General features: G+C 58.0%; 1 protein-coding gene across 1 annotated transcript; it reads left to right on the top strand.

The window, feature by feature from the left end:
* The first annotated feature begins 975 nt into the window (after window positions 1-975).
* Window positions 976-13,915, top strand: LOC124079280 (uncharacterized). The gene is made up of 3 exons (XM_058572747.1): window positions 976-1,332; window positions 3,643-5,597; window positions 6,253-13,915. The coding sequence occupies exon 3, from the start codon at window positions 9,215-9,217 to the stop codon at window positions 10,307-10,309; it is 1,095 nt and encodes a 364-aa protein (XP_058428730.1). The 5' UTR covers window positions 976-1,332; window positions 3,643-5,597; window positions 6,253-9,214; the 3' UTR covers window positions 10,310-13,915.
* The last annotated feature ends 538 nt before the right edge of the window (window positions 13,916-14,453 follow it).

Here is a 14,453-nt window from a genome sequence, read left to right as displayed (position 1 = left end):
CCAATGTGACAGGTTGGAAAGGGATCAAGGGAAGACGGTGGCTTTCAGAATGAGCTGAGGTCTGCCCTGGGCAAAGCCAACCATGAGATTGGCTGAGAGGGGACCCCAACCCCAGAAAGGCTAGCCTACAGGGGAGCTGTGTCCTGCCCCCACTGATGTAGTGGGCAATGCTTCCGACCACCGAGGAGACACCAATCAAGGGCCTGGTTAGCCTGCATTGCCCTCCCACCCAATCTTCACTAACCATGATGAGCAACGAGGGGTATGTCCTGGTCAATGGGATTATCTAGCTGCATGGACAAGTTAGGATAGTTAACTAAAGTCTCAGACAATGAAGGTCCACACCTCAGTGGCTTCGCCTTGTTAACAGTTCACACCCCTCGCATTCCATCGCACAGAGAAAGGCAGATGGCCCTTTTGGTCCTCCTCCAGCTTAGCTCAGGACTCCGGGCTCCTTGTGCCATGGACTTAATGCCTGGACTTGGAGGTTGCCAGAGGAATGGGTGGCCATGGATGGCCCTGGGTGGCCGTCATGGCTGTGGCTGAGTGTGGAAGCAGTGCTTGACCCCCGACATCCCATTGGCCTAATCCAACCACCGGGGCATCTGGGAATGTGACTTCTCCCAGCAGAGGACATGAAACCGACGGTCCTCTAACTGGGTCACCACAGAGCAGTAAGTAGAGAATCCCCTTCTGTTCAACCATTGTCTCTAGAAGTTTTATTTTCCTCCCTCCCTCCCTCCTTCCTCCCTTCCTTCCTCTGCATATAACCTTCCTTCGGCCTCAGTAAGTAAACTCTTCTGAATGCAGTCCAGCCTTTCTCCAGTGACTGTAGGTCACGGTTCAGAGCATCCAAGAAGATGAGTGAGATCGTGAGATCTGCTCCGTCGATATTAACATCAGTGTTTCCCACGGGGAGCTTGTTCTTAAAACTGGGATAGAAGCTTTGCTTATTTTCAAGAGGGAGAGGCTTGGTTCACCATGGGTTATTTTGTTCCAGTCAATTTCTTTTAGGAATTTCATTAGAAACCAGCCTTACAGGCGCTCATGTTACTCAGAGAGCTAGCCAGGAGACAGACTGGTCAGGTCCAAGAGGCCCCCACGTGTGAGTCCTGGAGGAAGGAGCGTGGTCTAGCAGCGAGCACACTGGGGCAGGTGTCAGGACACCGGTGCGGCTCGCTACAAGGTGATGTCTACCTCGTCTAGAGCCTGGAAATGGGACCAAGGTTACCACAGAGGGATGCACTCTACCAGCGACTACAGGGCTCAAGAAGCCTGAGCATCCACAGAGGCAGAAAGAAAACAGCCTTTGGAAACAAAGGCTGGTCTCAGGTAAGAGCTAGATTCGTGACAGTGGAAAACACTGCTTTATCTTTGTTAAGTTTCTTTTTACAGTCGCCTTCTATTTCTGGAAAGGTTCAACTATTTCACTTACAGCAATAACACACACACACACACACACCCGTGCAAGTGCCCCTTTTGAAATGAATTTACTTAGCTAAAACCTGGGTCTATTTAAAGAAGAGTAACAATAAGTGTTCAGGAATCAAGAGCTCAAGGCAGGGGCTGTGGTAGGAGCTCCGGGGGTAGAGCGCGTGCCCGGCATGCTAGAGGCCCCGGATTCCACCTCCAGCTCCACCTCCAGGTCTGCAAAGAAATAGAAACATAAATAAAGTGCAAAATCGGATAAGGCAGAAAGCTTAGAGAGGTAGGAAATGACGATTCGAACCAGGTTGCCCTCGGGGATGGGCATCTCCTCCGGGCTCACCCCTTCACCCTCTGGATGAGGAGGGCAGAGTTGGTGAGAACCCAAACCTAGAGACCTCCTCCTTGACACCTTGGGGTAAAAATCCCTCTAGGAATGCAGCTCAACCTCCTCTGCACCGACACTGGCCGGCGTGGGCCGATGTGGCCTCGATCCCACACAAATGCTAAGACCTATGACTCAGCTCTGGGGCTGGGGCTTTGGGGAGACCCCCTCAGGTCAGCCCAGCTAGCCAGAGACCAGCAGGGTGTCAGTCACTGTGATGACGCGCCTCTGCTTCCCTCTGCCGGTCTTCCTGGGGCCTCTGCTGGGAGGAGCGGACCAGGCCAAAGCAGAGGAGACGTTCAGTGTCCCCTGACCAACACAGCTGAGAAGCGCCCCCACTTTCCACACTGTGTGACCCGCCCTGCGTTGAAGGATTCTGTGCACCTTCAGGTAAACATGTCTAAGTTCTCCACAATGTGTTCAGGTGGCCTTGGGGCTGCAGAGGCTCCACTTGGTTGGGAAATTAGGGAAGAAGACAGTGGGACAGCACCCTGTTGTCCGCCATCTGCCAGGACGTCTCTCACCCACAGTGGGGCCAGCGCGGCTGCTCCCACTGCCCCGCTCCCTGACCACTCAGACCCAGGGCTTCAGCAGAACCAGAGCCTGCTGACTCTGCCAGGTGACCGGCTCAGGACACCCACGTTCCTCCCGGGAGCTTCTCCTTCTCTCTCTTTAAAGGTAGCAAAATCCGTAGTCACCTCATGGGGTCTCCCCTCTGTCCTTATGAGAAGTAGGAACTTCATATCTGCATCTTATTAATAATGTTGTGTCCCAAGTTTGGAGAGAGGAGCTGCAGAGGCCTCCCGCTTTGCAGGTAAGCCCACTTCCCCATGGCATCCGTTGGAGAAGGTACCGACTTCCCCACGGCGCCCAGTGGCCCAGGACTCATGCGTTCTGCAGGCAGCGAGGTGAGGGCTTTTTCCTTTAGCAACTGGTAAAGGGAATTATGTTCTCCTGTGGAGAAGCTGGCCCCCAAGGTCACAGTGTTGCCCTTTGGGCCATCAAGGGTTTCCCATCTCAGCAAGCTCCGGCCAGCCCGCCTCCCCGGACTAATAGGAGCCCCTCTGCTCCTGACTTGCTCTTCAAACCAGCTGCTTTTCACTTGATGCTAGTTAACTAACTCACTCACTAATGAGTCAAATTGTCACATGTTATGTTTGGATGAGAGATGCCCCCAAAGCTGCTGTGCTAATGCAGGAATGTTCAGAGGTGAGGGGATTGGGTTACGAGAGCCGTGACCTGACCGTCCGTCGTAGTTAGGATGAGCTGCCTGGGTAGCAGCTGCAGGCAGGCGCGGTGTGGCAGGAGGAGGGCCACTGGGGCGGCCCTGGAGGGGGCAGGCATCTTCCCTTCAGCCCTCCTCCCTCCCTACTCTGCTTCCCGGCCGCCATGAGCAGAGCAGCTTCCTCACTTGGGCCAGAGCCGTGGCGTCGCTATGGTCCTCTGAAACCGTGAGCCCCAGATAGACTTTCCCTCCTCTAAATGGTTCTCGTCGGCTGGCTGACACGCTGTGCGTGAGAGTTTTGGTTTAAGCACCATATTGATTATGTGCAGGACGGGCACCCGAAGGCTGACTGCAGCAACTAACAATAATAACAATGACAACAACCACGGTGAGGACACGCACGTTCTGAACAGGCAATGTCTGGAGGCTTCGCGAGCATTACGGCCTTTCATCCTCCTGACAGCTCTGTCAAGGGTGGGACGTGATGAAGCCCGTTTTACAGATGAAAACCAAGGCCCCAAAATGAAGTCACTTGCCCACAGGGTGACAGACTAGAATTCAAATCAGGCAGCATGCCACCCTCTCCCTTCTTCTTTTTGTTTTTTAGGGCCTCAGACATATGCAACATTTTACTCACAGCAGGAAGCTCTTCTCTGTGAGTGAGTGAGTGAGCATTTAGCTCTGGAAAGTCACAGGAAGTGCACTCTCCAGGGAGTCACTGGTTTGTGGATCGGGGAATCCCTGGCCCTCTGTTCCACCTGTCTAAGTGTCCTGTCCTGGATCATGGAAGCTAGAAAACTAAAAACTTAATTTCCCAAAAGCTGTTGCAGCTGCATTTCAAGGAATAATAGGACCCACCACCAGATGCCCTTGTGGTGCTCAGCTGGGCGGCAGGCCAGAGCACCTGGCTCCCCCGGCAGCCTCCTGACCTTCACCAGGCAGCAGCCCCTCCAGTCCAATCCTGTGCAGTCACTTCAAAGTCTTTTCTGGAAACACAGCCTTGAGTCTGTTTTCTCAGGCTTCCTGATGACCCCTGAGGCCACCCAGCACCCTACAATGAAGCCCTAACCCAGCAAGCCTGGGCTCGATTCTCTTCTACTGAAACCTGGAAGCAGGAGAGGCTTCAGCACTCCAGGGCAGTGAGACCTGGGCTTGGTCTTCTGACCTGGTCCAATGGGAGCAAAGGTCCCCTGGCGTCCAAGGGCAGAGCCCAAGGGTCCACTCTTTACCAAGGCGGAGCAAGGACCTGGCTTCCAGAGCAAGGCAGCCAGCCTGCAGGAGGCAGGGTGGGACTGCTCGGCCTGAATGCTGATCCAAGTGGCTTAACTCCCTGAATCTGCAGCATGGACAGCAGCTCAAGGGACCTGGCACTGAAACAGGTGGACGGTCCTTGGTGGTCCTATTTGATCTGTGTAACAAAATAAATAAGTAATAGATGGATGATGGTGGACAGATGATAGATAGATAGATAGATAGATAGATAGATAGATAGATAGATGATTGATAGATGGACCAACTCTCTAGTCCTGGGGAGCAGAGGCCTGAATGGAGACACCACCTGGGCTGCTAGTCCACTACAATCCCTGCATAACAAACCACTCCAAAACTTAGTGGCTTCAAATCACAATCCTGTGTGGCTGTCAGACTTCTTCAGGGCAGCTGGTGGTTCTGCTCACCAGGCCAGCCTGGCCCGTCCTGGCTGGCCTCCCTGATGGTCCGGAGCCTCAGCTGGGCTGCTGGTCTGTGCTGCACCTGGTCTCATCCTGCGGCTTGCTGGCACCTGTTTGGAGGAGGCAGGGTCCTGAGAGAAAGAAGGAAGGTAGGCAAGACGGCTTGAGGCTCGGGACTGGCACAATGTCACTTACAGGACAGTCTGTTGATCAAAGCAAATCACAAGGCCACCCCATGTTCAAGGGGATGTAGACTCCTTCTGATGGCAGAAGCTGCAAGGCCACACTGGGAAGTGGACACAGGGATAACAGCGTCTACTGTTGCATGACCCCCTGCAGCACTGCAGGTCCACGCTGCCAACTTCCTCCTCACCGTCCCCTAGGTCAGTGCACTGTCCCTGGGGGAGGAAATACCCAGACCTTTGTGGTATTCCAAAGCGGTGGCTTTATGCTGATGCTCATCCCTGAGACTGCAGGCCCCAGTCATGGCAAGGACATAGGGAGGTCAGGCTATGGGGGAATCTGAGCCTGAGTCATCACCCCTGCGGCTCACGAACCTCAAGTGGTTCTTTCCGCAGTTCCTCGCGTACGGCTGGAAGACCCAAGCTCTGAGGCTGGCAGACTCCCCCACTGGCCCCAACCCAAGAACACCCCAGGGGCCAAGCAGGAGGAGGCTGCTGGCTTGTGGGGCTGCAGGAAAAGCAGCTTTGCCCCGGGCACCTATGATCCCTGGGATCTGGCGGTGCCCACAGTCTGGGCCTCTGGGAGACGGAAAAAAGAGGCACTGCAGGGGACCACAGTGCAGTCCTGGGCTCCACGGAAAACACAGCCTCCTCCTCGAGGGACACGGCTCAGCAGTTGCTCCCAGGCCCCACGGAGACCATGGGTCTAGGTAAGATCCCTCGGGGACCAGATGTAACCAGACGGGCCCAGTCTGCTGGGCCAAACCCAGGGCCCGGCCAAGCAGCAGCCCCTGGAGAGCAGGAGACTGCCCCAGGAGGGCCTCACACTCCAGGGCACCCGCTGCAATGCCCCTGCCAGCTCCCCTGCAGCCACCGGTGTCTCAGGGTGTCCCTCTGACCAGGTGGCTGAGGAAGAAGGAGATGGAGCCTGGTTTCTGGGCTCTGCATGATAGGCTGGCACCACCCCAGCAGGCACTGGGAGGCCCTGAGGTCGGGTGGAAAGGGACGTTTCTCCGTGGGCAGAACTTCCAACAGTGCAGCTCATTTCCCACTGGGTCCTCGATGGAGTGGAAGACACTCGTGCACAACAAACAGGGGAAGGCGGGAAGGTTTGGTCCAGTGGTGCCTCTTGGGAAGACAAGGCCAGGAGGGTGGGGACTGAGCCTCCCAGGATGGGCCTGGAAGGCAAGGACCTCTGGTCCCCACTGCAGCGGAGGCCCTGGATGATGGGTGGAAAAGCCACCCCATTCTGAGGGTGACGGGATCCTCTCCCCAGCCACCCCAGCGCGGAGTTCACGGACACGGTGATGCGGAGGCAGAGGTAGAGATTATGTGCCAGCTCCATGCCCTGCTCTCTCTCCCCAGGGCAGGTCTGGGCCCACCCTGGCCACGGGCAGGAGACATTAACTGGGCTCACAAGGGCACACACCCTGGGAGAAGCAGACTCTTCCACCAGGCAGGGGGAAACCAGCCGTCTGCACAGGAACAGGGGTTTATTCCAAATACGGGTCTTGCCCGGTTACCACCAACCTGTGGAACTGCCAGCTGTCTCCATGGCTTTGCCACAGTGCTGCTCCTGGCCTGGCAAAGGGACTCATTGCACAAAGAAGCCAGGTGACAGTGTGCTGCAGTCTGGCTGGGCACAAATCACGAGCCACTGAAGCAGGAACAAACTTTATTTCTGAACTCCACCAGCACATTCCACACACGCTCCCCGGGAACTCTCTCGAACGCTGCGCGGCTCCTCCAGGAACCACCAACCGGAAATCCCTCCTTCGGCACTTCCCCAACCAATGCGAACTCTTCAGGAATCCCCGCGAGAGCTCAACTGGAACTCAATGAGAACTCCGCGAGAACTCAAAAGTCATCATCTTAATGGCTCGCTGGCGTCACCTCTCAACCACTACTTCTGGCAAAAATGCCATGCATCATCCCGACTCGGCTGTGGCCCTCAACAACAGTGTGACATGTGGACTTCACACCCCTCACCCAGAGGCAACCTGTCATCCAGAGCAATGGAGCCTCAAAGCCAGTGGGGACTGGTTGGGTACCAAGGGAAGCCAGTGGCACGCAAGGCTGAGGGCTGACCTGCTGACCTGCTGGACGGGCCTCACACCCAGTCCTCCCATAGGTAGGCACCCCGGGCCCCGTGCAAGGCTGCTGCACCCCAGGACACCTGCAAGCTTTGTAATTCTTGCTTTTCCTCCCATGACAGTAGGCTCTGCTGGCTTCGAGGTCTTTGTGCCCAAGAGAAAACACAACCATCACACCATGTTGGCTGGGGTAGCTGATTCCGAATAAAAAGGGAAATAGGGCTGAGAGAGTACCCTGGGGCTCACAGGACTTGGGGGCTGCTGCCTGTCGTGCAGTATCTTGTGATAGTGTTGATGAAAACCTACACAACCCGAGTAAGGACCACACAGAGCTCAGACACACCAGCAGCAAAGGCCAAGTCAGTCCACCGGGTTAAGAGCTCAGATTAGCACAGGGATCTTTTGGGACCCTGAATCTTCCATAAGATCAAGCAAGCCCACACCAGCCTACAGGAAGATGATACTACATGGAACAGAGCCCAAAAGCCCAGCCAGGGCTCCAGACCATGAGAGAGGCCAGCCAGGATGGGCCATGCTGGCCCAGACAGCAGAGCCATCCGCTGGCCTAAAGGTTCTTGATGCTCAGCCCCAGGACAGGTATGCAAGGAGGGATGGGCGACGTACATGGGTATCCTCCTCCCTTCCTTTCCTGCTGCGTTAAACAGGGTGTGCCGTAGGTGGCTGGTTTTAGAATCTGGGCCACAGGGACAGATGGGGGTCTTCCCTTGCAGGGCAGGATGGGGATACCTGTGACTTCATGTGGGCTGGTGGTACTGCATTTATGCAGGAGTAACTTGCTGCTAAAGCTGTTGTCTAGCTGTTGACATCGGGGACAGGGTTTGTGGAGCAAAGGGCAGGCTGTGGGGTGCTGAGCACTGGGGCACCTGCACCTGACACCTGGGTCTCCCGCTCTACTGGGGGTGCACATCAGTCCCCAGGCTCCTGGCATCCCAGGTCCCACAGTACTCAGGGTCTAGCTCAGGGGACCGTACGCCCTTAAGGAAGAGGGAAGGCAGTGGACGTACACTGTGCTCAGAGCAGGGGCCTTTCTGGTTCTAGTCGCTGACCCCCAAGAGGGGGCCCCGAGTTCAACAGAACACCCTCCTGGTCATTCCCAAGGCTTCCATCGGAGTCGCTTCCTCCGCCACCAAATGGTCTTATAAGCCAGTTAATGCCATATGATGCCTGAGCTCCTTTCTCAGGAACTCCCAAAGCCAACTCTGCCCTCTGTGCGTGGCCTGTCCCATCTGTTGAGATCTTTCCACCTGAATTCACAGCTTGGAAATTTCTAGGTTGGGCTCAGTTTGGAGTGGTACTCAATGCAGAGGTCATGCCAGGGCAATAGAAAGGGACTTAGGTATCAGTTTGACTCCCAATTCCCTACTCAGGTTCCTTCCATTGGGTTCTCTAGAAATATCATCTGTTGTTTTGTTTTGTTTTGTTTCTTTAGTGTGAGCTTTACAGAGGTCTCGGAGGGGCTAGCGTGGTGGCGCACACCAGTAATTCCAGTGACTCAGGAGGATTGTAAATTGGAGGCCAGCCTCAGCAATTTAGCAAGGCCCTGTCTCAAAATAAAAAGGGCTAAGGACAAAGAGGTCCGTGGCTCAGCGGTAAAGCACCCCAGGTTCAATCCTAGTACCAAAAACAAAAAAATGAAAAACCCATGTGTTCTTTGGACATCAGACTCACAAGCCAGACCAAAGAGTCTCTTGGGAAGTAAATGGGGAGGTGGTCTCCAGCACGCGCCCACCTCCTGGCCCCACCCGCAGGACCACAGGCCTGCCCCCTGAACCAGGCTCAACCATTACCACGCTCCTCCAGTCCTGCCCAGAGAACAGCAGGCTGGGCAGGAGCCAAGCCCCAGAGACATGGCGAGGGACAGCAGCACTCCTGGTCCCTGACAGAAGCAGATCTGACACCCCTGGAATGAAAGGGGGTTCCCTAGTGCCCGGAGCCCCTCCCTCCACCTGGCAGCCGGAGATTCAGATGCGGGACCTGGATGAATCAGGGCTCTCCTTGGTTGCCTAGAAACACAGCTCCAACCTGCTCAGGCCTCCTGGGGATTCTGGCTGATGTCACTGACCGTTCCTGGACAGGCCTAAGATGGCCAATCCTGCACCCTGAAAGGATGTGACCACCAAGCCACATCCTTTGTGACTCAGTTTCCCCCCGTCCTTCAGCTCTGCCTGCCACCCCTGGCTTCACCCTCCGGCAGGCTCACCCCCCGCTCCCCCATGCAGCAGACCCAGGTTCCACCAGCTTTGAGGTGGGACCAGGAGACTTTCTCTGACCAAGCAATGCTAGCAAAAGTCCAGGATGGGCGCTCCTTGGGCCAGCGTGGGCCATGCCTCCAGTCAGCGTGGAAAACCCAAAGGAGAACTGGTGGGCCAGTCCTGGGTACCACACCTACCCCTCCTGGAGCGAGTGGTGAGGCCGGAAGGGGCTGTCCCACCCCTGATCCAACTGAGATGGAGGAGGGGGCCCTCCCTGCTAATAGAAAACAGGAGCAGAGTGGCTCTGTCCAGAAGGCGGGTAGATCCAGGAGAGGCGAGCCTGGGCTGGCCATGGTGCCCACGCTGCTGCAGAGGAGTGCCCAAAGCCAGATCGTGAAGCGGGGCAGAGCGGTGAGAGGAGAGGGGAGAGCCAGAGTCCTCAAGAGCAAGCCAGGCCAGGGCACGGAGTGGGCTGGGACTCGCCCTTCACACCCAAGTGCTCCTCAGAGCTCGGCCGCCACCTTCAGCAGTTTAGCTTTGGAGAAAACTGCCAGCGGCTTCAGACCAAGAAACTCCAGTGTTCAGTGGGCCCAACCATGCAGCACAGAGCCGGCTCTCCTGTTAAATGATCAACAAACGCTGCAGACGGGCACCAGGTCCACTCCTCCAGGAGGAAGAAGATCCCTGGTCCTCCCCCGCATCCTGTTTCCTTGGCTTCCTTTGCGCAGGGCTGAGCGCCGGGACAGCCACGCTGTCCCCTCTGTCCCGGGGGAATGCAGGGCCCCCCTCCCACCAAAGCACTCTGCCCTGCCAGGACTTGGGGCTCCCAGGAGTGCAGGAGCCCCTGCCCGCGGCACCCTGAGCAGCAGGCCCTGGAGGAGGGCGGCAAGGCTGGCTTTAGAGGTCAGTGGTTCTCACCCGGCTCCGGAACATGTGATGGAGGCAACGACAAGCAAGGTGGACCTAGAACTGGTCCTCCCTGGACCCAGGCCTGTCCACACCCACCAGCACACAGTGGCTCCTGATTTCCCTGCTGGACAGATGAAGCCTGGGCTTCTGCCCAGGACCCCCCATTTCCTGGTGCTCACACTCCTCATGACTCTGACCCCTCAGTGAGACGCCTGGTCAGCAGCTCCCTGCAGGACACTGGCTGAGCTGTGAGCAGCCCAAACGGACGGGCTCTGCAGGACCCTGGCACCCAGTGGCTCCTTGTTACCTCAAAGACCGGCTGAACCAAGGTGGCCAGGGTCCTTTTCCTCAGGAGATGTCAACCTTCGTCCCATCTCACAGCTGGCACTTTGCCATGACACAGCGGCTGCGGTGTCCAGAGCCCTGGGGGATAACTGGCCCAACACAGGGCAGCTGTCAGCCCCCACGAAGCCTCACGAAGCCTCTTGCTACCGCCATGAACAGGGCTCGGTTTCCAGATTCCAGGGAAGCAGGCTGGCCCGCACGCAGGCCACCGTGGACTCCACAGTGCTGGGAACGAGGTCTCGAAGTCACTCCACCAGAGTCACCCAGGAGCATTCCCAAGGGGGGCACCCAAGGTTAGAGAGTGTCCCTTGGGGCCCTTTCCCAGCAGAGGGAGCTGGGCAGAGTGAGGACCACGGTTCTGAGCCAGGAGGACCCAGGCCTGTGCCCAAGCCCACCCACTCCTTCCAGAGCCTTCCCTGGGGCTCTCCTGACCTTGGCTCACAGAAGGAGGCTGGGGCGAGGTCTGGTGGAGGCTGGAAAGGAGGAGTGGCCGGGCTGGTAACCACGCAGACCCAGGCCCTGCATCTCCCCCAGTGCGGGGCCAGAGGCGTCCTCCTCATTCTGGAACCACAAACACCAGCCCATCAGCTCCTCGCCCAGCTCCCAGCTGGGCTCCAGCGCCTTCAGGTCCTGCCATCAATTCCTCCCAACATGTCTTCAGGCAGAGCTGCAGCCCACTTTGGGGCTGGGGCATCTCCCCACAAGCCGCCCTCAAAGCTCTCCTTTAGGTCGTACCAAAGCCCTAAGGCTCTGGAGACGACGGAGGTGTCCGGCGACTACGTGGAGCCTCTTTCTGGGGGGTCTGGTCCGCACCCCCCACCTACCACTTAAGAGAGAATCGTAACCACCTCCCCCTGCCCGTCCCGGCCACCGAGGAGGAGGAGGAGGGCTGCTGAGAGGAGGCGCGATCGGCAGAGCCCACGGAGGATGCCCAGGGCACACCCACAGGCACACCCATGGCACACTCAAGGGCACACTCACAAAGCCGTTTCCTAGAGGAAACTGAGCTTTGAGGACCAGGTGCACCCTGGCCAGGAACTTGGCCCCGGGGAGGCCGGGCTCCTCTTCCAGCCAGCACTCGACACCCCCCTTGTTTTCCCAGCGAGTGCGGCCTGTGGGGGGCCACAAGGCCCAGCCTGGCCCCACGCCTTTCCACCATGGCAGAAAAGGTAAAAGCCACCAGAACATCCACTTGCTTTCTGAGCTGCAGAGGACAGTTCTGACCCCGACACAGGTCCTGGGGAAGCCACCACACAGCCTCCGCCCTCCTCATCCTGCCACCGATATTTCAACCAGGCACAGCCTCACGCTCCCCACTGACCTCGTCCGCCCTCGTCTGGGCCCTAAGTACTCCTTCTTTTACGATCTGGTGAGGCAGGGGTAGGTTAGGGTTAGAAGGGACTCTTTGAACGTCTATCTCAGCAAGTAAGACATTGGCAATTCCACGCTGGTTCTCTGACTCCGGAAACCCACAGGTGACAGTTTAAGGGGTGAATCGTCCCACCCAGGGGTGGCCCAGGAGGAGCTCTTGGGTTGCCGGCCCACCCCTCTGCCTCATTAGCAGACTTGATCACTGGTCAGTGTGGTGCCCACCAGGACAGGACCAGGACAAGGCCAGTCCACGTGTACACAGGAAGCAGATGTCACTCTCATTTAAAATTTCCTTGTAATGAAAATAAGATTAGAATTCTCTTCCGAGGCAAGCAAGAATCAAAGTCACCATTATGTCCTATGAAGTTGGAGCCGTGTGCCCACGACCACTCTCCAGCCTGACGAGGGGGAGATGGGGGCTGAGAGGCCAAGAGGGGCACTGAGCAATGGCTGAGACGCTGCAGGCTGTGTCCCTGCAAGAGGCATGGAGAGCAGGCCACTCAGCCAGGCCCTCTGGGAGGGCACACGAGCCCCACACCCTGAAGAGGCAAGGGGTGCACTTCCTACCTGTAGACTCATTTGCTCCCCCTGGACTCCAACTTTCCTCCTGGTGTGGAGGAAACGGTGAGTGGCCGGGAGGGGCTGAGCAGGCGCTGTCAGGGGCTTGACCGCGGGGGGCAGCCTGAGCCGGGAAGACCAGGGCCTGTCTTCCCAGGCAGCTGGCCGCTCCCTGGACACTGCAGGTGGGGCATCTCCCTGCTCCAGCTTTGGCACCAGGGAGGTAGGAATGCTCCAGGACCCCAAGGTCACTGCCTTGAATCTCTTTCCCCAAATCTTCTCCAGGGGCAGGAGCCCAGCCAGGACACCGTCTGCCTTTCAGATCCTGCACTAGTCAGCTTCTCGTGGGTACAACAGAGTACCCGAGAAAGACGATTCGGAGGAGGAAGATTTATTATTTTGGCTCACTGGTTCAGAGGGTCAGTGCATGGTCAGCTGGCTCCATGCTGTGGCCGGAGGTAAAGCAGAACACCGTGGCAGAAGGTGTGGTAGAGGAAAGCACCCTGGCTCAGGGCAGTTTGGAAGAAGAGAGAGGAAGGGGTGGAGATGAGAGAGACCCTTCCAAATGACCCACTTCCTTCAACTCAGCCCAGCTCCTGCAGTGTCCACCACCTCCCAATAACACCATCAAATGTGTTAACCCACTGGTGGATTAATCCAGGATGGAGATGGGGTGTTGCCCTGCACAGCCAAGAGCTTCACGGCAACTGCTGGATCCATGACGGAGCCAACCACTGGCCGCCCAGCCTCCCAGATGCGCTGCATGTGCCTATTGCTGCCCACAGGGCTGCGTGCCTGTGGCACTGGTCAGGTTAGGGGAGCCCAGCCTGCCCACAGCCACCATCTAAAAGCCTGAATTCAGTTCTCCCCAGAGGACCCAGCCTCGGCCAGCCCTCGCCCAGGCTCCTGCCCAACAGCCACCCAGCCTGAGGACCAGCTGCCCGGCAGGAGGCCAGGCCCCTGGGGCACGGCAGGGGCAGGCAGAGGGTCCAGGGTGGGTGGACACAGCTCTGTCCTCCCTGCCCCGTGGCCCAGCCTCCCCTGGGGCCCTGAGCCAGGCCTGCAGGCCACGCTGCGGCCAGCAATACGTCGTCTCCAGCAGCGTCTGCTTCCAGGAGCTCATTGATTCCCACCCTGTCTCCCAGCTTCCTGGCACAACAGGTCGTGGCTGGGGACGGGTGGGAATCCAGCCTGCTCTAACCCACCTCTTAGAAGCCCTCCGCACAGGACTGCGGTGGGGGTGTGCGGGTCCCATGGCTCAGGGAGGGCCACAGGGGCTGGGGAGGTCTCTCCCTTCACTCTCCAAGGTGCAGGCAGGCTGTGGGCCCAGCCCTCTCAGCTCAGGATCTGCCAGTGTGGCCCAGCCTGCGGCAGCAAGGAGGGCAAGGAGGCCTCAGAGGGGAGGCTGGGGAGAGAAAGAGAATGTGGGCACCAGGGAAGAGGCTTGGAGGCAGGACAAGGGAGGCCAGGCCCACACAGCAGGAGCCCCGCTTGACAGTCCTGAGCCCTTCTGCTGGTGAGAAGGGGACACTCCTCCCTCCTCACTTCCAGTTCCTCGGCACGCCATGCAGGGCCTACTCATGGGGAAGAGCCAGGGTTTGGAGAGAGGTGACCTGAACTTCCTGCTGCACCCTGGGAGCAAGTGGCTCAGGCTCTGTGGGCCTCAGTTCCCCAGTCCATCGAGCAGGACGCTAACAGGGCTGGTCAGGCCCACAGAGAGGGTGCAGAAGGAAGCAGGGCGGGCAGTTCCTGTGACTGCTGCAGGGAGCTTGGTTCTGCCTGCTCAGAAGGGGTGTGTGTGGAAAGGGGGTCCCAGCCAGGCCAGGTCTGGTGGAAAGACCCACAGGCTTCCCAGGGACAACCGAGGCTTCTCCAAAGAGTCCACCCCAGGCACACCATGGGGGCTGGCCCAAAGGGCTAAGCCCACAGCCTCGGCTGACCCCTTCAAGCGCTGCATCCTGAGCCTCTCCCTCATTCCAGCAAAGCAGGGGAGGCACCGCCCGTGTCTGCCCAGAGTCCTGGAAGCAGCAGCTGGGGGCAAGGCTCTGAGCTCGGCTGCCACGTACAGCTGCCCTAG

The sequence above is a fragment of the Marmota monax genome, unplaced genomic scaffold, assembly GCF_021218885.2.
Source record: "Marmota monax isolate L192 unplaced genomic scaffold, Marmota_monax_Labrador192_F-V1.1 WCK01_AAM20220418_F8-fsc00080, whole genome shotgun sequence".
Lineage (NCBI taxonomy): Eukaryota > Metazoa > Chordata > Mammalia > Rodentia > Sciuridae > Marmota > Marmota monax.
Note: the sequence above shows the minus strand (reverse complement) of the source record. Positions and strands in the feature narration are given on the sequence as shown.

Excerpts from the sequence above, each read along its gene's own strand:
- LOC124079280 (XM_058572747.1), top strand. The coding sequence starts at position 9,215 with ATGCAGCAGACCCAGGTTCCACCAGCTTTGAGGTGGGACCAGGAGACT.